This window comes from Cephus cinctus, unplaced genomic scaffold (assembly GCF_000341935.2).
Source record: "Cephus cinctus unplaced genomic scaffold, Ccin1 Ccin1_scaffold0191, whole genome shotgun sequence".
Taxonomy (NCBI): domain Eukaryota; kingdom Metazoa; phylum Arthropoda; class Insecta; order Hymenoptera; family Cephidae; genus Cephus; species Cephus cinctus.
The window spans coordinates 21578-44450 of record NW_014332912.1 but is presented as its reverse complement, the minus strand read 5'-3'; the positions used below and the strand labels follow the sequence as shown (position 1 = coordinate 44450).

At 35.6% G+C, this 22873-nt stretch overlaps 5 protein-coding genes across 10 annotated transcripts; 2 read left to right on the top strand and 3 right to left on the bottom strand.

Moving 5' to 3' along the window:
• Positions 1–1406: 1406 nt before the first annotated feature.
• Positions 1407–7238, top strand: LOC107264773 (RNA-binding protein 27). 3 transcript variants are annotated; one of them, XM_015733386.2, is made up of 10 exons: positions 1407–1688; positions 2696–2814; positions 3000–3312; positions 3383–3547; positions 3619–3980; positions 4076–4324; positions 4438–4941; positions 5080–5864; positions 5981–6238; positions 6434–7238. In XM_015733386.2, the coding sequence occupies exons 1-10, from the start codon at positions 1630–1632 to the stop codon at positions 6512–6514; spliced, it is 2895 nt and encodes a 964-aa protein (XP_015588872.1). In that variant the 5' UTR covers positions 1407–1629; the 3' UTR covers positions 6515–7238. The 3 variants fall into 3 exon arrangements, with proteins under 3 accessions (XP_015588872.1, XP_015588873.1, XP_015588871.1); XM_015733387.2 differs by having other exon boundaries at positions 1413–1688; positions 4426–4941; positions 6419–7238; XM_015733385.2 differs by having other exon boundaries at positions 1415–1688; positions 4426–4941.
• On the bottom strand, positions 6880–10398 carry LOC107264778 (sodium/bile acid cotransporter 7). 2 transcript variants are annotated; one of them, XM_025082021.1, is made up of 6 exons: positions 10053–10398; positions 9683–9830; positions 9377–9603; positions 8959–9102; positions 8641–8890; positions 6880–8574 (listed from the first exon to the last, which is right to left on the bottom strand). In XM_025082021.1, the coding sequence occupies exons 2-6, from the start codon at positions 9804–9806 to the stop codon at positions 8315–8317; spliced, it is 1005 nt and encodes a 334-aa protein (XP_024937789.1). In that variant the 5' UTR covers positions 9807–9830; positions 10053–10398; the 3' UTR covers positions 6880–8314. The 2 variants fall into 2 exon arrangements, with proteins under 2 accessions (XP_024937789.1, XP_015588885.1); XM_015733399.2 differs by having other exon boundaries at positions 6880–8559.
• Positions 10399–10460: 62 nt separating this feature from the next.
• On the bottom strand, positions 10461–11443 carry LOC107264780 (cytochrome c oxidase assembly protein COX20, mitochondrial). Of its 2 annotated transcripts, none has more exons than XM_015733401.2 (2): positions 11318–11443; positions 10461–11129 (listed from the first exon to the last, which is right to left on the bottom strand). In XM_015733401.2, exon 2 carries the CDS (start codon positions 10943–10945, stop codon positions 10604–10606), a length of 342 nt encoding a protein of 113 aa, XP_015588887.1. In that variant the 5' UTR covers positions 10946–11129; positions 11318–11443; the 3' UTR covers positions 10461–10603. The 2 variants fall into 2 exon arrangements, with proteins under 2 accessions (XP_015588887.1, XP_024937791.1); XM_025082023.1 differs by having other exon boundaries at positions 11255–11347.
• Positions 11444–11991: 548 nt separating this feature from the next.
• On the top strand, positions 11992–13558 carry LOC107264779 (TATA-box-binding protein). 2 transcript variants are annotated; one of them, XM_015733400.2, is made up of 5 exons: positions 11992–12302; positions 12385–12515; positions 12594–12837; positions 12908–13106; positions 13193–13558. In XM_015733400.2, the coding sequence occupies exons 1-5, from the start codon at positions 12024–12026 to the stop codon at positions 13267–13269; spliced, it is 930 nt and encodes a 309-aa protein (XP_015588886.1). In that variant the 5' UTR covers positions 11992–12023; the 3' UTR covers positions 13270–13558. The 2 variants fall into 2 exon arrangements, with proteins under 2 accessions (XP_015588886.1, XP_024937790.1); XM_025082022.1 differs by lacking the exon at positions 12908–13106.
• LOC107264707 lies at positions 13525–22848 on the bottom strand. The gene is made up of 30 exons (XM_015733249.2): positions 22381–22848; positions 22163–22301; positions 21938–22100; positions 21734–21873; positions 21358–21652; positions 21135–21279; positions 20843–21054; positions 20522–20764; positions 20279–20460; positions 20080–20218; positions 19749–20022; positions 19438–19675; positions 19092–19362; positions 18849–19015; positions 18569–18787; positions 18388–18498; positions 17905–18091; positions 17654–17842; positions 17394–17591; positions 16789–17328; positions 16540–16711; positions 16147–16451; positions 15889–16085; positions 15584–15801; positions 15366–15508; positions 15023–15290; positions 14802–14932; positions 14494–14738; positions 14119–14422; positions 13525–14051 (listed from the first exon to the last, which is right to left on the bottom strand). Exons 1-30 carry the CDS (start codon positions 22553–22555, stop codon positions 13980–13982), a joined length of 6282 nt encoding a protein of 2093 aa, XP_015588735.2. The 5' UTR covers positions 22556–22848; the 3' UTR covers positions 13525–13979.
• Positions 22849–22873: the final 25 nt, after the last annotated feature.

The window sequence follows — 22873 nt, the reverse complement described above, 5'->3', positions numbered from 1 at the left end:
CAGAGATGAGTGGGGAGATGCACAACGCTCCGGTTTTAGGCGATACCAAAAGCATGGCGCTAAATCGTAGCGGCGAGTCCGGGAGTAGGATTTCGTGGTCATCGCCTCTGTCGATGTTATAAATTTCGCGTAGCCGCGCGGGTCATGATCATCGTTCCAGCCGATATAGCAGTCAGCGAAAATGAATGGATTGCTCGGTGGTGGGGAAAAAGTTGCCGTCCCTCACAAACCGTTCTTGACAAACAGGCGGGGCAGTAAGGTCTTCCGTCTAACCGAACCCTAAACGTTTGTATGGACGTAATGCGCAAGCAAATGTGTATATTCAAATAAATTTCAAAGTTATAAAAAATGCATAGAAATATTGGTTTTCACTCTTTACCTCTTATCATGCCGAAAATGAACATTAAAAAATGAATGGCGAAATTCGTTGGTAAATGAAACGACCGAGAACAGTTCAAAGAGAAATTTTGAAATATCATAGATAAATATCTATAATAAATTTAATTTAGTATTAAACGAGCATAATAGCTGAGTCAATAACCTGTCAAGGTTCCTCTCTTTTAACTTTTCTATGTTGCCCAAAGTTTATTTTAAGCTTATATAAAATATTTTTAAAAGAAGGTTGTCATCGGAATCGAAAATCATTTTCTATTAACTCACAATATTCTCTCTCGCAATATCCTTCATAGTAATAAAATAAACATGAGACGTGTTTATTTGAATATACACATTTGTTTGCGCATTACGTCCATACAAACGTTTAGGGTTCGGTTAGACGAAAGACCTTGCTGTTCCGCCTGTTTGTCAAGAACGGTTTGTGAGGGGCGGCAACGTTTTCCCCACCACCGAGCAATCCATTCTTTTCGCTGACTGCAATATCGGCTGGAACGATGATCATACCCCGCGCGGCTACGCGAAATCTGTAACATCGACAGAGGCGATGATCACGAAATCCTACTCCCGGACTCGCCGCTACGATTTAACGCCATGCTTTTGGTATCGCCTAAAACCGGAGCGTTGTGCATCTCCCCACTCATCTCTGATTGATGTAACCATTTATGAGCTCACATTGATCGTGCTTCGGATTATTCTTGTCGTAAGAAAACTTTATTCGTTAACGTTTTTATTTCATTGGTATCCTGTATATCTTAACAAGCATTTATTTTAACAAATTCCTATAATCATGTACGATGTGTATATTTTCTACACGCGGCAATAGCAAAAGCGTGCGTACCGGCAAATATTCTATTGGATTGTGCGGACAATACTTCTGGCAGGCCAATGAAACATCATGTTTTTGACTGGTTTTGCTACGTCATAACGTAAAGTGCATTCGATTCGTCAAGCTTAAGATGGCGGTTCACAAAGAACTCTCTTTCTCTCTTTCTCCAACTAGGTCTCGTTCTAGAGAAGGAGTCGGAAGAGCTTTTCACGCAGTGGCAGCGACTCCCGTGACATTTTCTAGAAACGAAGTCGGCTATCTGTGTACGGTTCGCTACGTGTAGTGGAGTGAGATTTCAGAATGGCGACCATCTCTACTTAGGAGAGTACTTATTCCCGCCCAGTAATCGTGTAATTGTCGTGTATCCTGACAATTTCCATGTGCTTTACGTCACGCAATCGGCGAGAATGATTATAGAAAATCCTGATCAATTCAAGGCGTGGCTCACTGCCGTCCTGGAGCCACTGTAAGTAGGCCAGCTTGTCCGTTTGTAGCTCTAGCTGTGTGCGTATGCATTTGATATTGTAAATGATGTACATGTGCCTCTGTTTTCACCTTGTGTGTGGGATGATAATTACATGTGTGCTTCTGTTGCCTCCACCTGACCCTTGGGAGACCTCCTGGTGCGGCGGTCTCTCGTCTTGCACTTTATCGGCTTTCTGCATAGTATATTAATTGATATTCTCATGCTATGCAAATTGTATTATAAACAGAGCTCAACTTTCTGTTGGGCTTGCAAATTTAAAGGTCACATTTTATTATTATTTTTTCCTTTCCCTTATTGTTGATAATTTTCACCTTCGTTATGTTCATTTCATTCTGCTCAACGAAAGCATGCCTTGTCTAGATGGAATTTTACGATTACTTTGTAAGAAGTAGACTGTTCCGCATTCTTGCTATGTTCTATTCAAAAGTGGGCACAGATACTGTTCCGAATATTAAAGTTATAGGCTTGATCTATAACTGAATTTGTGTGTGCTCTTAATTAAATTAATTCAAATATGACTGGTATGTGATTAGTGCATTAATACATTTTCAGATGGTAACTAATTGGATATGTAATTTTCTATATTAATTATACCTCATTTCTGGTATAGTATATTAATTGTATATATGAGTTTATTCAAATGCAAGGTACTTACATCCATAATCTTATTTGTATTACTATTTTTGAGAAAAGATAAGATTATCTTGTTCACTTTATTTTTAATTTACACTTTATACATTCTTTCACTTGATCACTGTGTTTACTTTTAGCAACAATTGCTTTTATTTACTTATTTTTTATGCTTATACTCATTACTTTGTCATGTGATCATTAACACCAATCATTACGAATTCCATGAAAAGTTTATGTTTATGCACATGCTTGTAAGCATATATAATAAGCAAAAAGATTTTCATTTTACATATATGTATTATTTGTGAGTAGTACAAGTGGTGATATATTTAATGTTCCAATTCATTATACAGGTGTGATGCTGATCCTGCAGCTTTGGCCAAATATGTTTATGCTTTGGTTAAGAAGGATAAAACACTGGAAGAATTGCGTGGGGGCATGGTGGAACAACTTGATGTATTTTTACAGCAAGGTATATTAATCACTTATGATAATGCACTTTAAAAAGTGTATTTTTCACCAGTCATCCTTAAATCACTGGCACTCATATTTATAAGAAACTTTACATATAAGACTGATATTTATCAGGTGCATAATTTCCGAGAGTCATAATGTCAAGAAATTAAAATTTTGTATTACTGATCTTTCTTACAACAGAAACCAAAAATTTTGTGGAACTGCTGTTCAAAACGTTGGAAACACAGGAGTATGTTCTACCTGTTGTAAAAGGAGAGTCTGATGGCGGCAGTACACCCCCAGGGGTCAATCCACCTCCACCACCTCCACCACCACCACCACCACTGGTTGAAAAACCAGTGGAGCCTATAATTCCTATGCTCCCCATGACAACGAGCCCTATAGCTTCTGTTCAAATTAATGGATCTGCACCGGCAGTAATTAACAAGCGCGAAGCTAGAAAATCAGATTCTGAAAAAGAAGACAAAGAAAAAGAGAAACGCTCCCGAAGCCGGTAAGTTTTTCTTTATTCTGAAACTATCCTAGAATATTAAAAATAATCACTATATAATTACTTTGGACAGGAGTGGACGAATAAGGTCGAGAACAAGATCGCGGTCACGTTCATGGGAAAGAGATAGGCGAAGATCCAGAAGCAGAGAACACATACGACGTGACAGAGAACGCGACAGGAGTCGACCCTGGAGAAATAAGTCACCGCCTCTCAATGCTAGGCGACACGATAGAAGGTACGTTACTTACAGTAAGACGAAATAGAGTATCATATTTATAGATTATCGATAAATTTCTGTAACTCTAGAAGGAGCAGAAGTCGTAGCACATCACCTTTACGGTCAAGGGTGCGCGATGGTCCTGACAACCGTGATCATAGGGCACGATTCCGAAACAGATCTCCAACGCCATTAAGGTCCAGATCCCGATCAAGGTCGATCGATCGAAAAAAAATTGATCGATCAGAAAGGACAGAGGTCGGCAGATCGGAGCGACCCGATGGTAGTCCTGGAGGTGGTACTCCTACGCAGGATAGTAATCATGGCGATGTGGATATGCGACTCTCTACTACAAGTCAGTCAATTCAAAGTGTCGTTGCAGTTGCATCAAATATTCCAAACAACCAAACAGGTCCCTTCCAGCAGAAGAGACGATGCAGAGACTTCGATGGTACGCATATTTAAATATATCAATATATTTGGTACTGTAGAACACTTTTCGTTATAAAAATTTATTCACATGTGATTTGGGTGTTGTACTCACAGAAAAAGGATACTGCATGCGAGGAGATTTGTGCCTTTATGATCATGGCACTGATCCAGTTGTATTAGAGGATGTTGCTCTCAGTCGTGTATTAACATTCGGACCTCATGGACCTCAAACTCCGGGTACTGTACCTGTACCTTCGGTGCCTGAACCACCGCCAGGACCAAATGGAAATGCACCACCTCCGCACCTCCCACTTGCAAGTTTACCACCACCCCATCTTAGAAATCAACATCATTCTAACATGGGTAAGCATTGTATATTCTTTTCGCCAAAGTAATTTCATTTGATTGGAAATTTCTTTCCGTCAATGTATGTATCCGGAAAAATAATAAGAAAAACATATTAGATATTTTTGCAGAGTATAATCCAGACGCACCTAGCATGGAACCCCGCATGACATGGGGCAGGCATCCCCAACCAGGCCCCGGAACCTATGGAAGAGGACAACGAGAATTAATAAGTGTACCGGTCATTCCACATACGAACCCTTCGGAAATGACTCACACTCAAAGTAATCCGTTGAAACGCAAACAAGCTTTTGATTTCAATCGGCTTGGACCGAAACAACGTGTGGTGCATAACCCTGCTAATTGTTCTCTTGAACTTAAGAAAGTTCCGCGTAGTCTTAATAATATAACTCAGTTAAATAATCATTTTTCGAAGTTTGGTAAAATTGTAAATATACAAGTGAATTTTGGCGGTGATCCCGAGGCAGCCCTAGTTACCTTCCAACTACCAGCGGAGGCGAAGGCTGCTTACCGAAGTACTGAGGCTGTGTTGAATAATAGATTTATCAAGGTGTTTTGGCATAATAATGTGAACAATAACTCATCCGGTGGAGCCATAGAGAATGTACCACCAGGTAAGACTTTTTTTTCAATGTTATCTAATTTTTTATCATTATCTATTGTATCTTACACTTCCAGTTTTGAGATTGTTCATTTATACTGTGATCGATTCTATCGTTAAACTTGTCACAATAACACATTCGTCGTTACAGGATGCCGACCATCAGTTAAGGAACGGTTAGGAGCTGCAGTTCCAGCATTAACGAAGTCAGAGGACAACGAGTACGTTCCAACTCGACGATCAAGTGAGGAACAGGTCACACAGACGGCGGTACCCGTTTCGCCAAAAGCTGCTCCTGTCCAAACTCGCGAAGACAAGGTATTAGCGATCAAAAAGACCCAGGAGATGCTAGCCGCCAAGGAGACTTTAAAGAAGAAACAGGAAGAGAAACGAAAAGAAGCAATCAAACTGACGGCAGATCTGCGCAAGAGGAAGCAGGAATTACTGGACAAGCAATTGGCAGAGATACGCTCCTTGATAGAGCGAGCTGAGAAGAATCCTGAACAAAAAGATGCCATAATGGCTACAATAAAAACAATGCAGCAATCAATCGATAATCTGCGTAAAGACTTAGCTACCAACGGTCAAACTGGAACAAATAAATCGCAGACGAAATCTAGGGAACAGACACAAAAGGAGATCCTTGATGCCGAATTGGATCTTATGACGGCTCAGCAAGAGGGTCAGGACGCTGGAGAACTCCAGAAAAGGTTAAACGAATTAAAAGCTCAAGCCGCTGCGTTAGGTCTTAATGCTTCAGCTGGTGCTGGCAGAGGTGCAAGGCCTACCCGAGTCATACGCGGTGGACACACTTTATCATTTCGTGGACGTGGTAGAGGAAACTTTGCTCATGTTTCTGTGGACCATAGACCTACGAGTCTTCTAGTATCTGGATATGAGACAGAGGAGAAGGAAGAAGTGTTAGCCCACTTTCAGGTATGATGTGGTGTTTATCAGCATTATTTTTATTTTATGAATATGACGTGAATAGTAGTTCAACTGCAACCTGCTGTTTTATGTGATTTGAATTTTGCTATTTTCCGTCTGTGCAGCAATTCGGAGAGATAGTGAATCAAATAGTAGATGACGCTACACCTTCTATTGTAATCAACTTCAAGTCAAGGAAAGAGGCGGAGGTTGCGTTGGTGAAAGGTCGTACTTTTCAAGATAGACTGCTATCGGTGACCTGGGTTTCCGGACATCATCTCCATCGTGGTGGCGGTGGCGGGACGAATTCCGGAGCTTCTGCACCGCAATCTACACGCTCCGAACAAGCACCACCTACCACCGATGAGGAAATTGATCTAGAGGTACTATTAAATTAGTCACAATTATTTATGAAAATTACTAATTGATGGTTTTTTGGATTATATTATGATATATTTGTCAACAGTATCGATTTTCCAACGCTAATTATTCCTGGTTACTGTAATGCAATAGCTGAACTGTTTGTTCTGCAAATCGAAGGATTTTGTTATTTTTGAAAATAGAATATGTTCATCTAGGGCGCCGCGGAAGCTCTTCTGCTTGAAGAAAATGAAGAGGAGGAAGAGGAAGACGGCGAGCCTCGTAGCTGGCGACGATAGCAGCGTCATCGCCACTTGTGACAGCAGTTTCGTACAAGATTGAGTCACAACGGCACCGTCTGGGCAAGTCAGTGTACATTGAGCACTTGCGCTATCACTGCACCGACGCTTGATGAATTCGACGCTATGGTTTTAACGAAAGAATCAAGTTGCGAACGCATCAACTGTTATTATGAGTGTTATACTATTTGTTATATTAAATATACTATGCGCACCATAACAGTATAAAACGATACTGTGTCAAATTGCGCATCACAAATAGACAACCACTATGCAAGTTTTCAGAAAACAACTAACCAAAATTATCCCATTATTTGTAGAATAAAATCGCTATGTTTTGTATGGGAAAAAAAATCGAATCCTTGTTCTGACTTGAAGTCCTTTTATTTCGTACGCAGAATTACGTCCTTGTCATAACAATTTTAAGACTCAAGAGATTGTAGTCAACATTAGATTAAGTAGGAGTCTATAATATTAAGAATTTCGCGAGCGCAAAGTTTAGAGACTTATTTATAATTTGTACAAGGCGATTAGTTTATTATTTAATTCATTAGCGAGATCCTACGTATGACGCTCGATGTGTTGTAATAGATTTCGCATTTTCATGCAGTGTACTATCTGAAAATGGTTCTTGAAAAGATGTACGTTACGATGTATGATTTTTATTTTTATTTCGTAACATATATGAAGAAACAAAGATAACTAAACAATTTCGAATAAGTAACTCATACAGTTTTATTTTTATGATATACCACATAAATAATATCATTCTAAAGTATACAATACTTCATGTAACGCGAGGGTAAGTATAATATCACTATTATATATTGCCATTTTAAAACGTGTTCCTTATTTTCTCCAAAGTACACACGAATATTTCTCACAGTCAGTTATCACTTTTTCTTTCCTACTTAAAAGTTGAATTCATTAAATCTTCCTAGATCAATTTTGTATAAATAACTGATTGGTATACATATTGAATTGATTATCTCTTCTAGCAATACATATTTATAAAATTTGAAGACTCCAATACTAACTTTCAAATATTAGTTAACAAGGCTAATCTAGCATTTAACGTTAAATTGATTACTCTATTTTCGAACGGGTATTAGAACAAAACGAATAATCAGTTTAATATTATTTAGGCGTAGTTCAATCGAGACATTCTATCTAAAACAGAGATGAGTAGGTTAGGTTAGCCTATCTCGTATTTCTAAGCACGCTAAATTGCATGGCTTATTAAATGTAGTATACAGAGAAAAGATCAATAATGAATGACTTGTTTAAGTTTAAGCAAAATATTTAGATATCTTTTTCTTTGTTTATTTATCCTATTACTTTTCTTATTCCGTTTGAATAAGAAAAATAATAGCGATTACATGTTCCAATATCCTGGTATAAACGTACTTTTTTGCGAATCAATTAAGTAACCAAATATTCTATTTGATAATTTCCATATGATAATATTGTATTATCAATTGCTCCCATGCTTACTATTTGCAAAGAATTTAAATTCCTGTATTGTTTAAGATATTCGAGCTTTTTTATATTATACGTTAAGAATTTTGGAAGTCATGGTAGCTAATTCTTTTTTTACCGTACTACCTTACGATTGAGCTTGTCCCTAATACTATATCTTTGGAATTAGCAAACAGTTCATTTTATAACTAACTAGAGGAGCTTTTACGGTAGTAAATTTGTTGTTGGACTACACACTACCGATTCTAGAGGTTCCAGAGTCCGTTGCGTTATATCCGTTTGAGGCACTTTCTTTGCAAAAGCAATGTTATGTACCCGACGTCAAGGGCTCAACCAGCTGGCTAATAAACTTCCCAGCAAAAGTTGTGCTACAGGTAATACGGATACTGGTAAATTGACAGCTGGTCCATGGGCTGAGCCATGATAAGCACCGCGTAGTAACCACCCTCCAAGGCCAATGGATTTATGAGTACTGGTGAATAATGCCGCTAATAATATTCTTCGTGGTAACCAGCGCGAGCATAATATCCACCATAGACCGACTACCAACATTTGCCCAAGACAAGCTTGAAGATAAAGTGCTTTCAGAGTACATTATGAAAGTGGTTTGTTAAACTTGCAGTTTTTAGGTATCCATTAGAACTCACTGATCAGTATGCAAAGTAGTATGTCAACGGCTTGCAAGGAAGATGCGTCCGCTGATATAGCATCACAGAATGAATGGTAGGCTGTGAGTAATAATAATCCTTGAGAAAGCCATTCTGTCCGGATACCAAAACAGGAGTTACACTTCTCGTTAGATAGTTGCAGAAGGATGCCGACACTCAACGGCATCAGGGTACTGTATATGGCTTCTCTAATATTCACACCAACCAGTGGTGGTGTCGATGCACCTAACTTTAATAAATAATTATTATACATAAGATATATTTATATAATTACTTAGATTATTCTTATGTTGTTACCATGAAATAAAGTAAAACCGGCGAGATAAATAGCCCAAAAAAATGAGACACTAAAGTTGTAACGACGCTTGTAGGCAAATCGGCGTCTGCTAATCGGCTTAGGGCAAGACTTGTGGTGAAAGGTGGTGGCATACAGTAGAGTACCTGAAATTGCAATACGTACAATAGAGATATTTATTAAATGAAGATGAACTGCGACAGATAACAATTTCTTTAAGATATCTAAGTAGAAATGAGAATCTGCAAATATAAACAATTTGTAACAATCTTTGGGAGATACTCATAATTCAGATGAAATTTGTAACATTGTTTAGTCTATTCTTACTGGGAGAATACACACAGATAGAAATGTGCATAGCTTTTTATACCAATTAGTGCATAGTATATGTCGCAGGTGTGTGCATTTTCATGTATTTACTTCCATCCCTTTGAGGAGCCACACATTAACCCTGGCATATGTTAACAGGCAACTTGCAACTCGGGCTAGCAGTGGCATTAAAATGTATATGAAGCTTAATACAAATATCAAAAGATATCCATCACTCATTGCCATGTAAAGTGATTTAGGACTACATAACAGTCCTGCTTCTAAGTACGTCAAAGGCACTGCAAAATACCACACCACTATATTGCCATTGATAACACCTGTAAAAGATGTTTTGTTTTATAGAAATATTTTGAAAGTGTATGAACAATGAATATTGCTTATGACATGATTTTATACCATTTGCTCCGCCAAAATTTGGTCGTATTGATGCTAATAACATACACAGAAGTATTAATATAAAGAAACTATATCGATAAAATATTTTATGTTTAGATACTGTTTGCTTGTGTCTGGAAAGCATCGTGGCAATTATGTTATCGAGTGTCTAAAAAGAAATAAGAATTATTAAAATACATATAAAAAAATTAATAGACATTTACAAGTAGCATATAAAAATTCAATTAGTTTTAGATAATTCATTTTTCAGTTTCTATTGAAATATATTCTCTTTTAAAATAAAGGAAGATAATTCAGCTTTAAGTGAGCACATTCAGTGTTACAACCAGTACTGGATACTACATTTTCAGTAGTGAAGGTTAGTGCTTACCTTTGCGCGATAAGAACAATTACATTACTAATGAATGATAGTCGATCACATTAATCAATTAAGTAGATAAATAATAACGTTAACGCTAAGAACAATACTTTTTTCAAAATATCACCATTCATGCAATCACAACCAGACAATCAACACTCGCCGCTCTGCATGAACGGTAAAACTGCGGCGATCGATATTCCTCTGAAATTCTTGTGTACAGTGCTGATTTATGTTGCAAATTAAATTCTCTATTAGAAAATTCTATACATACCTGATGTCATACCATACTATTCAAGAAATTGTTTACTTAAATTTGCCGGTATTGTCCGTAAATGTCATTTGACTTTTAAAAAAATGTATGGATTCAGATTGATCAAATGATATAATAATATTAAATAACGTTGAAAACAAGTAAGATATTTTTTCTGAGATATTATGAACATATTTATTTATAAATACAGCTAATTACAGTACGACAATTACACTATTCAGTGGTAGAGGGTTTAGCGAATAGATTTGCACATTAATGAATAAAGAATATAGATTTGTCAGCCGATTGTTTATGCGTCAACAAGCGTGGGTTTCTTCTCCGAAAATTCTTTTTCTCTTTGGGGACGTTCCAAAGTGTTCGCTCGACGTAATGCACTTTGCACTTGGCCCGCATCAAATTTTTGGTGTACCCAATTGTGACGACAATATATCCAGTAGAATAACGTAACGGAGACAAATGTTCCAACTGCTGCATCGCACGATAATTTTGGTCTACTTGTGAACAAAAACATTGTCATACCTCCAACAACACCGCTCGTTATTCCGTAAAGGAAACTGCTTCGGAAACATGGAATCTTCGAAATATCTCTTCCGAATAACATGACAGGTTTTGATTCATCATCGTCAGCCATATTAAATAACTGGTTTTTTTCTTCAAATATAAAATTATAATAATATTTCTATCTTTTCTCAACTGAGCAGGTGTTTATCCCACGTTTAACCTCACGTAAACGTGAATAAAATGTCGTAGGACTTTTATATAATCATAATCTGCCAGTCTGGTTAAATGGCGCCTACGAGCATTGTATTGTAATCCTAAAAGCATATATTATAGTTAGAGGGAATACTTTGATCTTTGAATTACAACTATTTCAATAATCAAAATTTGGTGAAAATTTGACCTCAATCAAGACAAATAGTATATTTTACAATAATAGTACCTATTATGGCTTAACTCTATGATTATTTTTATAGATAACTTAATTTCTATGTGACATACATACTTGCTCATAGTATTAGGACGGGTTTACAAAGTGATAACTGTAAGTTCGAAAACTTCCGCACATGTCACCCACGTATATTTGTGATAACATTTGTGCAGAGAAAACTTCAGCAGAGACAGAGTTAATTCAAAAAAATATGTAACGTTGTCCATTTTTTAATCTAAAATGTTCAGTGAAAAACATTGAATGAAAATTTACTTATAGCTGTTACAGTTAAAGCAGCAAGTGTATGTGATAGTGTAAATGAGACTTTAATTTGTAAACTTATAACCTGTTGAGTCTCAAGTATTCATAGGCGGTTGACCATTCATACAAATTCGCGAGTACTAAGTTTGTCCATCATAAACAAAAACAGGTCTTGTTAAATGTGTACGGTTTACTTTTGTTTTATAGAAAATTGCAATGTCTTTATGGAGGGACACAGTGCCTGTTATCAATTGCAGTGAATGAAAGAAACACATTTTGCATTCTGTGTAAAACACACGTTTAATGTTAAACAGTATACAATAGAAAACTACTGTACAAAGTATTATTTGAATAGTATTTATGTTTATTCTAACAGTAAAAATATAAATAATAAATGTGCAAGCCCAAGTGCTTTAATGCAAGAATTTTGTAATTGACATACAGTGCCTTAAACTGAAGTCTAACAAAGAGCAAGGAGTAATATTCAAAGCAACGTAGAAGTATTCTTCAAATAGTCAAGATGGATCAGATGCTTCCAAGTCCTGGATTCAGTATCCCTAGTATAGGAACGCCTTTACATCAGCCTGAAGAAGATCAGCAAATTTTACCCAATGCTCTTCAGCAACAGCAGCAACAACAACAACAACCCTCACAACCATATCAGGTGCAACCTATGCATTCAATGAATTCTGCCGGGCAAACTGGAATACTGATGAACACTCCACACAAGCAAATGCATACATATGCACCAACTCTAGCGTTTGCTACGCCACAGAGTTTAATGCAACCTCAGACTCCGGTAACTTTGAATATTGTAACTGTTAAGCTTTATTGACTCTTCTTATTTCTATGTATATCCATCTTCAATACTATTATTGTAGCAAAACATGATGTCTCCTATGGTACAACCTGCAAGCCAAATTGCTCCACCATCGATATGCCCTTCAACACCAGGACCAATGACTCCTATGACACCAGCTTCTGCAGATCCAGGAATTTTGCCCCAATTACAGTGAGTTGAGTAATAAATTTGTCACTCATTGTTTATATAATTAATTAATCTGCCTAAACAGTATCCATTATTTACTAGGAATATCGTATCGACAGTAAATTTGAATTGCAAATTGGATCTAAAGAAAATTGCTCTTCATGCAAGAAATGCAGAATATAATCCGAAGCGATTTGCTGCGGTAATTATGCGAATTCGAGAACCCCGAACGACTGCCCTTATATTTAGTAGTGGAAAAATGGTTTGTACTGGTGCAAAAAGTGAAGAGGATTCTCGCCTTGCTGCTAGGAAGTATGCGCGTATCATACAGAAGCTTGGTTTTCCGGTTAGTGTCTCTCACACTATTTATTACATTATATCATGAAGTTTTCAACTAAGCATCATTATTATTTAAGGCTAAATTCTTGGACTTCAAAATTCAAAATATGGTAGGCAGCTGTGACGTTAAATTTCCAATTAGATTAGAAGGATTGGTATTAACTCATGGTCAGTTCTCTTCATACGAACCAGAATTATTCCCTGGACTTATTTACCGAATGGTTAAACCACGTATTGTGCTACTAATATTCGTATCTGGCAAAGTCGTGCTCACCGGTAAATAATAATTATATATTTTCATGACTTGGAATGTTTATATTTATTTTGTTTGCCAGACATCTATATGTTATGTCTATTTACAGGTGCTAAAGTAAGACAGGAAATCTATGAGGCTTTTGATAACATATATCCTATTCTCAAAAGCTTCAAGAAACAGTGACATGATCTGAATGTGGACTTTATTATCATTGACTTAATCTGTACGGGATCCCCACGTTCCGTTCGATGGAAGTTCTGTATTGTGAAGGAAGTACAAGTAAAGTGATTCAATATTTTTATTTGTACTCCAGTTCATCAAGTACTTTATGGTGGGATATAAAATAAACACTTTAGTACTACCGAATGTTCAATGCCAGATTGTTGACATCTAACTATTATATCGATCTTGTTCTTTAACTGCGATAAGTTCAAATGTGCTTTGGAAAATTGCACATGTCTCTTTGACAAAAGATTGATTCCGAATATTGAATGATGCAACAAAACAATACTGTTCTTATTTTAATAATTAATTAAGATTACGACTTACATAAATTACTTATAAACACAATTAGAAAGCCTGCACGTTAAATATAACTTATTATTATGAGTGTAAATTGTATGAATAAGAATACTTCAAGTTCCCAGAGGGAAATAGTTGCCAAACATAAAACACTGTTTTCAAATGAATATCAGTTTGTTACAGTTTTTTTTTTTTTAATATAGTGCTGTCGTACAGCTTACTGAATCAAATCAGAATATTGTTATATTTAAATACATGAATCATTGCATAAAACACATTATTCGTATTTGGAATTTCTAATGACAACTATCTAGTTAATGTTCAACTCATAAAACAATTCCAGCTATATTTCTACTGTTCGTACTTAAAGACTAATCCACGCTCATATCATCTTTTACTGACTGATTTTCAGTTGAGACAATATTTTCTTCAACTTCCTCAGCCTATTAGAAATTAAAAAAAATTAGTGTGTACTTCATTACTTTTAATATAATCTATACTGACTATTACCTGCACCGATACAGGTTCTTCACTCATAATGATTTGTTCAGTAATCTCTGCTAATGTAACCATGGCATATTCTTGTGCAGTTTTTTTACTTTCCTCATTCATGTTTACTGGTAATTTATCTGATAACCATTCCATTACGGCATCTACACCTTGGCCATTTTTTATCAGTTGTACTAATTCATTTTGTATTTGCATGTTCTCTGTTTCTATTCCCACATTTTCCAGCAACTCGTTAATTTTACTTTTGACTTTCGCATCAGGGTCTGTATCATCTGATTTAATTTGTTTGGATTCAGAATCTAAACTGTAATAATAAAATATTTTGTTATATAATAGATTATATCAATTTTTTGTTATACGATTATTTAATCACACCGAATTATTATATCACTCAGGCTCTCCCGCACTGCTTGACGCATGGCTTCCATTCGTTCCGGATTTCCCTGTGGCAACATTGCTACAATATTTTCCACGCTTCGCTCAATTCCTGCTTCCAAATCATCATGATTGCCATTGATTGGTAAATTTGATATGACTTCGTTTAAAATCTCTTGTGTACTTTCTTCCGCTTGTTCATCGCCCAGAGACATTTCAATGATGCGAGATAAAAGACGATGAATCTGTAGATTCGGTATTATTATGAAAGTAATATAATTCTTAGAGCTCTCTTCAAAAATACTAACCATCATTGCTGTGTTTTCACTAGAACTGAAATCTGTTATTTCTCTTTCCTTTGTATCATCCTCTGCTTCTTTTTCTTCGTCAGACAGTTCCACCTCCTCTTCGATATAATCATTAGATTCCACATCATCTACTAATTGATTTAAAAAATTATATTTATATCTAAACATATATGACCATTTTTTCCCCGGGTTGCTAATATAGATAGATATGCTACACATGCCTTTAATTTTTACTTGAGTTTTATCAATAGTATAACCATCTCCTGTCTTAATGTCGATGACCGCTAATATTTGTTCATCTTCATGTGGTTCTGTTCTAATCTTTTGAGACTTCTTTTTGGAGCAAATTGGTGGTAAAGGTCTTGATTTGAGGCTCAAATTTCGAATTTCGTTACGAAATAATTCTTTTTGATGCATTTGACTCTTCAGAATGGATTTTAGTTTTGATATATCATTTTGATATGTCAATTTACTTAGTTCTATTTCTTCCTGAAATCGTATTTAATATATTTTTGATATATTAGCTGGTATTATGGAACTGAATATTCGTATACTTATGTTTACCTCAGTCATAGGTACGTGTTTCAAAATTTTTCGTAATTTTGACTTCTCTTCTTCCAAAACTGTCAAAAGATTCAATTTCTCTGTATTATCCTGAATAAGATTCTCCAAAATATTCACCCGCTCGGCATATGCTTCTTTAACAGCTAAAATAACAAACGTTTGTTAAATTATGAATTGCTTCAATCCGTCTAAAATAAATGGTCACAATTATCATTTACAATTAATTTCTTTCTCGAAGGAACTTATCATCCCATTTATATTAACTTTAATATCATAAACCATGCGGCGCAGTACAGCTTCATATAATGCATTCAAAGATATCTCCTGTCCAAACTTCTTCATCATCTCTTCTTTTATATTGTCCTTTAACTTTTTAATCTCAAGTTCCATATGCTTACAGTCTACATTCATTCTGTGAAGATGCATTCGATTTTTCCTATAGAATAAAAATATAAATATAGAAAAAAAAAGTCCCATTAATTACAATGATGCATTTCACATGTGCAGTAGACCAAATGCATACTTATGCTTTGCTTTCTGATCAGACGTCTCTTTTTGCAATTCTTCGACTCTCGCATATAAATGCGATAATTTTTCTTTGTCAAAAACGGTGCAGTCTTGTATCTGAGCTACGGTACTTGAACCAGTAAAATGTTGAAGTTGATGAAATTTCAAAATCACAGTGATATCAATGTCATTTAGCTTACGTTGCTTCTCACGCTGTTAACATAAATTTCATAAATCATGCCTATACTGTTAATAGAATTACACTTTTTTTTACCATAAAAGCTTCCAATTCATCTTGATTATATTTCAAGTTGTTCTCAATCGCTTTCATCTTTTTAGTATCATTTTCAATCTCCTTGCGAAGAAGCTCAATTGACTTCTGCTCCTCCTTAACTTGTAACTCATACTCGTAACGTCTTTCCCGCATTGAAAACGCCATTGCATATAATTCCTTATCGCAACCAAGTGGACATATATTTTCGTCAACATGAATAGGACCTATTTCGCGACTGTCAATGCTGCCTGCCTCGTCATCGTCAGTACTGGATTCCGTGGTGGATGATGAGGACGCAGAAGATTCTAATTTGCGAATGAAAATATATTTTAGACAAATTTAAATATCAATCAACAACATGAAATTTCTACAGATCAAAACATAATCTTGCACCATCGTCAGTCTTCGGTGGTTTATATTTCTTCTTGAAGATTCTTCGTAAAAATTCATAAAACCTATTCTCATTAATCATACTCATGTACTCAGAAAATACATCTTTTATTTTCTCTTGGATTTTTGCAATCTCTCGAATTTTTTGTTCAATCTTAATATTCATGGCTTGCATCTAAAACATGATGTTAATAACGAAAGCTATGTTATTTGTTATTTTAACTACAGATTAGGGTACAGTGGCTCGGAAACCTTTTGCTTTGCAGTAGCCCTCTCCTTTAATTTTTCGTTAACCTTTTCTTCCAATGTATTTTCCATTGCTTCAAATTCCTTAAGAATAATCAGTTCTTGATGTAACGTTAACATATAAAGATCCATATACACACTTTCCGCAACAATTTCAAGTCTTTCACGTTCAAGCTCATCCAATTGATTGTCCAGTATTTCGTAACTCTCATGAATATGTCTTAATATAGAATCTTGTTCATAAATCTTACGCATAACACGAGCTCGTTTCATTTCTCGTTCACAGGGTGTTTCGATGTGATCACTCATATTCAGAGTTTGAAGAACATCCCCAGATATTGCATTTGTGACGCTATATTTTGTTTCAGGGACCACTGATGCCACTGTAGACTGCATATCGTCATCGCCGATGTATATCGATTTCTCATCAAATAATAATACTTCATACTCCTCATCGTTAGGACTAACTACGATCTCAGCGATGAATGATTTTTTCTTTCGTTTTGCTTCTTTCACGCGTTCTGCCATTGATGTGTATTTTTCAAGCTGAAAAGTAGCAACAGTGAGTTATTGTGATTGCCCTTTAAAATAGTATCTACTGTATGATTTACCTCTAAATTTTTTTCAGGAAATTCAATGTTTTGATCAATTACTGGAATTATTGGCAGAGGCTTCGTTCGTTCCTCAGGTATCTCAGAGTGAATTTCTTTTAGTTTCATTACCAATTCGATTACTTCATTGAACAGTGCCACCTTTTTGCTTCTTACTTCACGTAGCTTGGAGTTGAAGTCTTCTCGCATGTGATGTGCCTGATTGGTTAATGAAAACATAAAAGGGAATGATCAGAGACCATCAGGATTTTTATTCATACCCTTTTTCGAGAGTTCAGAAATTGCTTGTACTTTGTCAAAGTATTTTCACGTTTTCCTTTAGGTGGATTAAAGTCTGGAGAAATCTTTAGCTTATAATTGCCAATTGTCTCTTTCGCTTCTTCAATTGCCAGTACATCATCCGGATGATTTACACTTGGATCTGGTTTACTGGCGTTCATAACTTTCCACTGGAAAGATATTATGTCATATTCTTTGGTTAGTGGCAATGAAAATGAATTTTAGACTGTACCTCGTTGTAACGCTCTTCCATTCTTGCCTTTCTAGATCTGTATTTTCTTAGCATGTGATTAATTTTTACTCCCAATCGATACTGAATTGTTGATGGACTAAGACCTTTGAGAAAACTCTCAATTCCTTGTACTTTTTGCTTCTCTTCATCTTCTTCTTCTTCCTGAAGGGACTTCACTTCTACCATTCTATAAACATTCATTGGTTGAGACATAAGGCAGTAACATTAATTACAATGAGGATAAATATAACTCTAAGGCATGCAAGCATTCCCAATTTTTTCTAAAGACCATACTCTTTTGCTATTTGATCATTTCGATTTTGACATTCCTTTGCATTTACGTTACGCTGCAATTCCGCTTCTTATGGGTAAAAATTAATAGCCATATTAAAAGTTAGACAATTAGCAACATACTAAATTATTTATGTGATTGTCAGTTTACAAATGTCAAAATATTGATTCGTGCTTAAAATCGAAAGTTACCTGCCTGCTTTTTCTCTATCCTCAATACGTCTTGTAACTTCATCAAGAGTCGCTGTAAATTCATCTCCTAGCTTTCGCTCTCTGAGTGAGTTCACCATTGTGTCAGGTTTTCTAATATAAAAAAAAAATTATAATTTTGCTAAAACAATGTAACATTAATATTACGTGTACAAAGTCTCACAGTATTCTGCGCACTGCAAACGGTAAGCACGTGATAGGCTCAATAAAGTGATCCATTAATTTCTTAAGTCCCAGCTTACTCTTCTCTACTTTGAAAGCTAACTTCTTGTGTACTAAATTCATTTCCGCTTTGAGTTGTTCATTTAAATCTTCCGTAATTCTCGGATCCAACTCAAATTCCTCTTGCGGTATTTGTTGAGACTTGACTAGATAGCGATTACTTAACAAGAAAGTATCTATCAATATTATCTATCGTGCACTCTTAAATGTGGCTATATTACCTTTCCATAATTCTGCCAAATTCTTCAGCCAATTCGCGTAAAACGTCAAGAGTACGATCTTTTTTATGCTTAGCAACAGTCATAATCCTGTTGTATTCTGCTTTCACAATGACTTCCTCCAAACTTGGATAATCGGGTTCCTCAATATCCTCGACGTTAACATTGGGCTATTCGTTAAACATTAATCGTATAATAAAATTTCAAATAATAAGAACCGTTTGCTATCATGGGTTATTGCTCTACCAGTAGTAATGGTTCCTTCGCTCTTGGTATATGAAATGTTAAAGGTGGAGTATCATCGTTTATTAGAAATGAAAACAAATTCCCATCGTGTCCGCACGTTAAAAGCATTTTCTGATCATGGCTGAGTAATATTTTAGGAATATATCCATTGTAGTTATCATGCATAGAAAGTATCCAATAATCAGAAAAGTCTGTGTGATCCTCTGGGTTTACACGGCATATTCGTATCTCACCGTGTTCCATACCCAAAAATAAGTATTTCCTGTTTTTACTATGAATGGAGAAAATTTGAATTTCGATATCAAATTGTTATAACGAAACTGCATATATATTATATTTGACATACTAGAAGAGACAGCTATTTATTTCTGTATCATCAGCAGCATACACCATGGTGCTTTTCGTGGGTTTCCTGTTTATATAATTGCCAGGTAATGGGTCTGGATATTCATAAATATAGCCAGCATCAAATCCACTCATAGATAGCCAGATTGTTCCACTGGGTGTATAATTCACCATTAAAACACGATTTGGGATTTTTGGTATATAAATCTCTGGAAGTACAGGCTCCTCCTCAGAGTCCACTGTAAATTACAATGAGTTAACATGATCACCTTGGAACTTTTGAATTTCATTGCATTCTCTAATGTTAATTACTGAGAAAAGCTTCCTCATCGATGTCAATTCCAGGATTGTCAACACGTAGTTGTTCTAGTGCTTGTTTTTTCTTTGCCAACTTCTCTTCCTTTTTCTTTTGAATTTCAGCCTGGATCAATGCTCTCCTTATAGCTGATTTAACAGATTGGAACTTAAATATTCTGAGTTCACAACGAACAAGTTCGTAGGACATTTTTGTATAATTTTGTGGAACGTCTGGTAAAGTTACTTCTACGCAGTCTCCTCTTAAACATCCAACCAGAATTGTCATATCCTGTGTAAGTGAATAATTAATTTGTCTTGTAATAGATTGAATGAATTATACACTTACATGATTTGGCTTCCATGTCATACAAGTGACTGGAGAAGGCACTTTAACGAATCCAATAGGTACAAGAATGGGATATGTTGCAGTGGTATTAACGAAAAATACAAATATCGTGTCATCTTCACTTCCAGTTACAAGCAAACTGCAATACAAATTATTATACGATAATCAACAATATTTCAAGGAAAGATATTTTACTTACCTGTGAGTATTGTTCAATGACATTGACGTAATAGGCATTTTGTGGGGCCTAACGACTTGTATTAATCTAACGTAATCGCCTTTTATTTTCTTCGTTCTATTGGCTTGTAAAATAGACACTGTAATCATACGAATAATTCCACTGCTAAAGGCGCAGACAAGTGTGCATCCTGTAGCTTCCACCTGCAAGATGATAAATTATGACGTTTGTATCGTTAAATCTGATAACATGAAGTTTTCTTACCCCGCATGGGAACCAAACGACTTTGCTGCCGATGTCACAAAATTTGTGAACTAAAATTAGGGTCTTATCAAAGTAATTATAAATGTGAAGATGTGCGTCCCTTCCAATGGTCGCTACAAAGGGTCCCCAAGTTGCAACATCCATATCAGTTATAGGACCCGCATGGCAAGTAAAAATCTTTCTGGGTCTTTCAGGCGTTTCAAAAGTATTTAGATCGATTAGCCATAGTCCGCCATTACCATCCTAAATTAAAATAATAAGAAGTAATAATTGTTAATAGGGTTTCAAGTTCCCACTGTGCTTAGGACAATAGATACATACTTGAGCATACCAAAAATTTTCTTCAGCATCCTCAATGTTCTGTTTTTGAATACACATTAACATGGAACTTTGTTCAGCGTCATAGTCATCTTCATCTTCTTCAGTAATATGAAACTCATAAATCGGTTCTATTTCGAGAAATTGATCCCCTTCTGGCGGATCGGCTTGATCGATTGTTTCGTAAAACCAAATTCGTATCCATCCATCCATTCCTGTGCAATTGCAATGTATATAAGTTTACTTTAGTATTCAATTATGGATAAAAATGTACTATTTGTAGTTATTTTCTTACCTACGGATGTCAATTCACCATTATTGTACTCGAATTGGGTTATTTGTTTATCGTGACAGGGTTTTTTGTTCTTTTTACATACTTCTAGCTTAATCAGTCCTTCGTCCCATAATAAAATATTACCCCATTCGCATCCAGATACGACCTAAAAGTTTTACAGAGCGTTACAATTCTGTGTAATTACATCTCTTGGTGGTCTGTTAATTTTATATATTATTGATACCTTCTCGTCTGGCATTGGATAAACTCCGCTTATATCCGATATTTCCGTCTTTCCAAATCGACCCAGTTCACCCTTTAGTTTGAGTCCAGTAAAAGTTTCAGCCATTTTCCAAAATTTTATATGTCCTGAGCCACAGGACGTTAAGTGTCCCTCAACCGTGGGAGAGAACATAACGTTAAAAACATCTTGACCAGAAGATTTACATCGGAGCATAATTTTTGACTTTTGCCAATCCCACACTGTGATTAGATAATCAGGATCTCCTCCTTGGGAAACCATCAATAAGCCATCTGGACTGTAAATAATTATCAGCTTAGTATTTCAATGCTACTCCATAAGAAGACAGGAACGATATACTTGTATCAATTTTCATTACCTGTATGCTAAATGAGAATATGATCTTGTAGTGCCTTCATACAGTATTGTAACAATTTCCAAATTTGGCCATTCATAAATTATAATAGGTGGGTTAATCCCATTCTCTCCGACAGCGATGTGATTGAAAGTTGGATTTTTCTGGTACAAAACAAAGATTGCGTAAGAATTAAAGCAGTTGAAATTTTACTTTATAATAACTTACTGTAATATGTCCAATTCCACCTCCTGTGGATCCACGTCTGAACCATAGTTTATTCTCGGAGAAATTAAAAAAATTAATTAAGTTCCCTGATGCAAATATAATTGTATCCGGATCTGCCACGCAGAGATTAAAATGTTTTTGACAATCGTATGCGTAGGAATGACTAATTTTTATTAAGGATCAATGCACAAGTAGATATTAGTATCGTAAGTCGAGAAAGGATACTGAAATTCTAAAATGTTCATTGGTACTGTTCCATTTTCTGTTCGTTGAGGACCGGAAATATAATCCTGGCTGTCGTAATGAATAGGAGGAATATCTTGCTTGTCCTCATGAGATTCTATTTCATCTTGAAATTCAGTACCTAAAGTGAATCACTTTTATTGTCCAAATAACCGAAATGTTTTACTGTGAATTCGAGCTTTTTTTATGGTATAAATTACTTGTTTCAGTTGTAAATATTTCACTTCGCGTCGCAATGGCACTAGTTTCAGATACCCGTATATTTGACTCCGGATCTTCTGGAAGATTTTCTACGTTTTCTATATCTTCATCGGTATCGTCCATTGTATATTTAATATTTACGTGCTTTTCATATAAATTGAAATCATCTGGCATAAGAAATGCACAAATATGGAAACTGTTTACACAGGCGTTGCCATAGAAAATCAATTGATGTACGAGGAAATTCTTTAATTTAGGGATGTGTAATTGAATTAGATTGAAAATCGCGTTTTATTCAATATCATTCGTCAAAGCGCTTTTGCATTTAGCTTGAAAATTTCGTTCTACGGCCTTAATGAAATTTTTCGTAATCAGGACAGATTCTTGATAACGACGTCTGACGAAGCTTTTCAGATTCCAAAATGTGTAATGAAATATACTTTTTTAGAGGATGTTTAGAAATATTATTGTCTACCGTTAATATCAACAGTG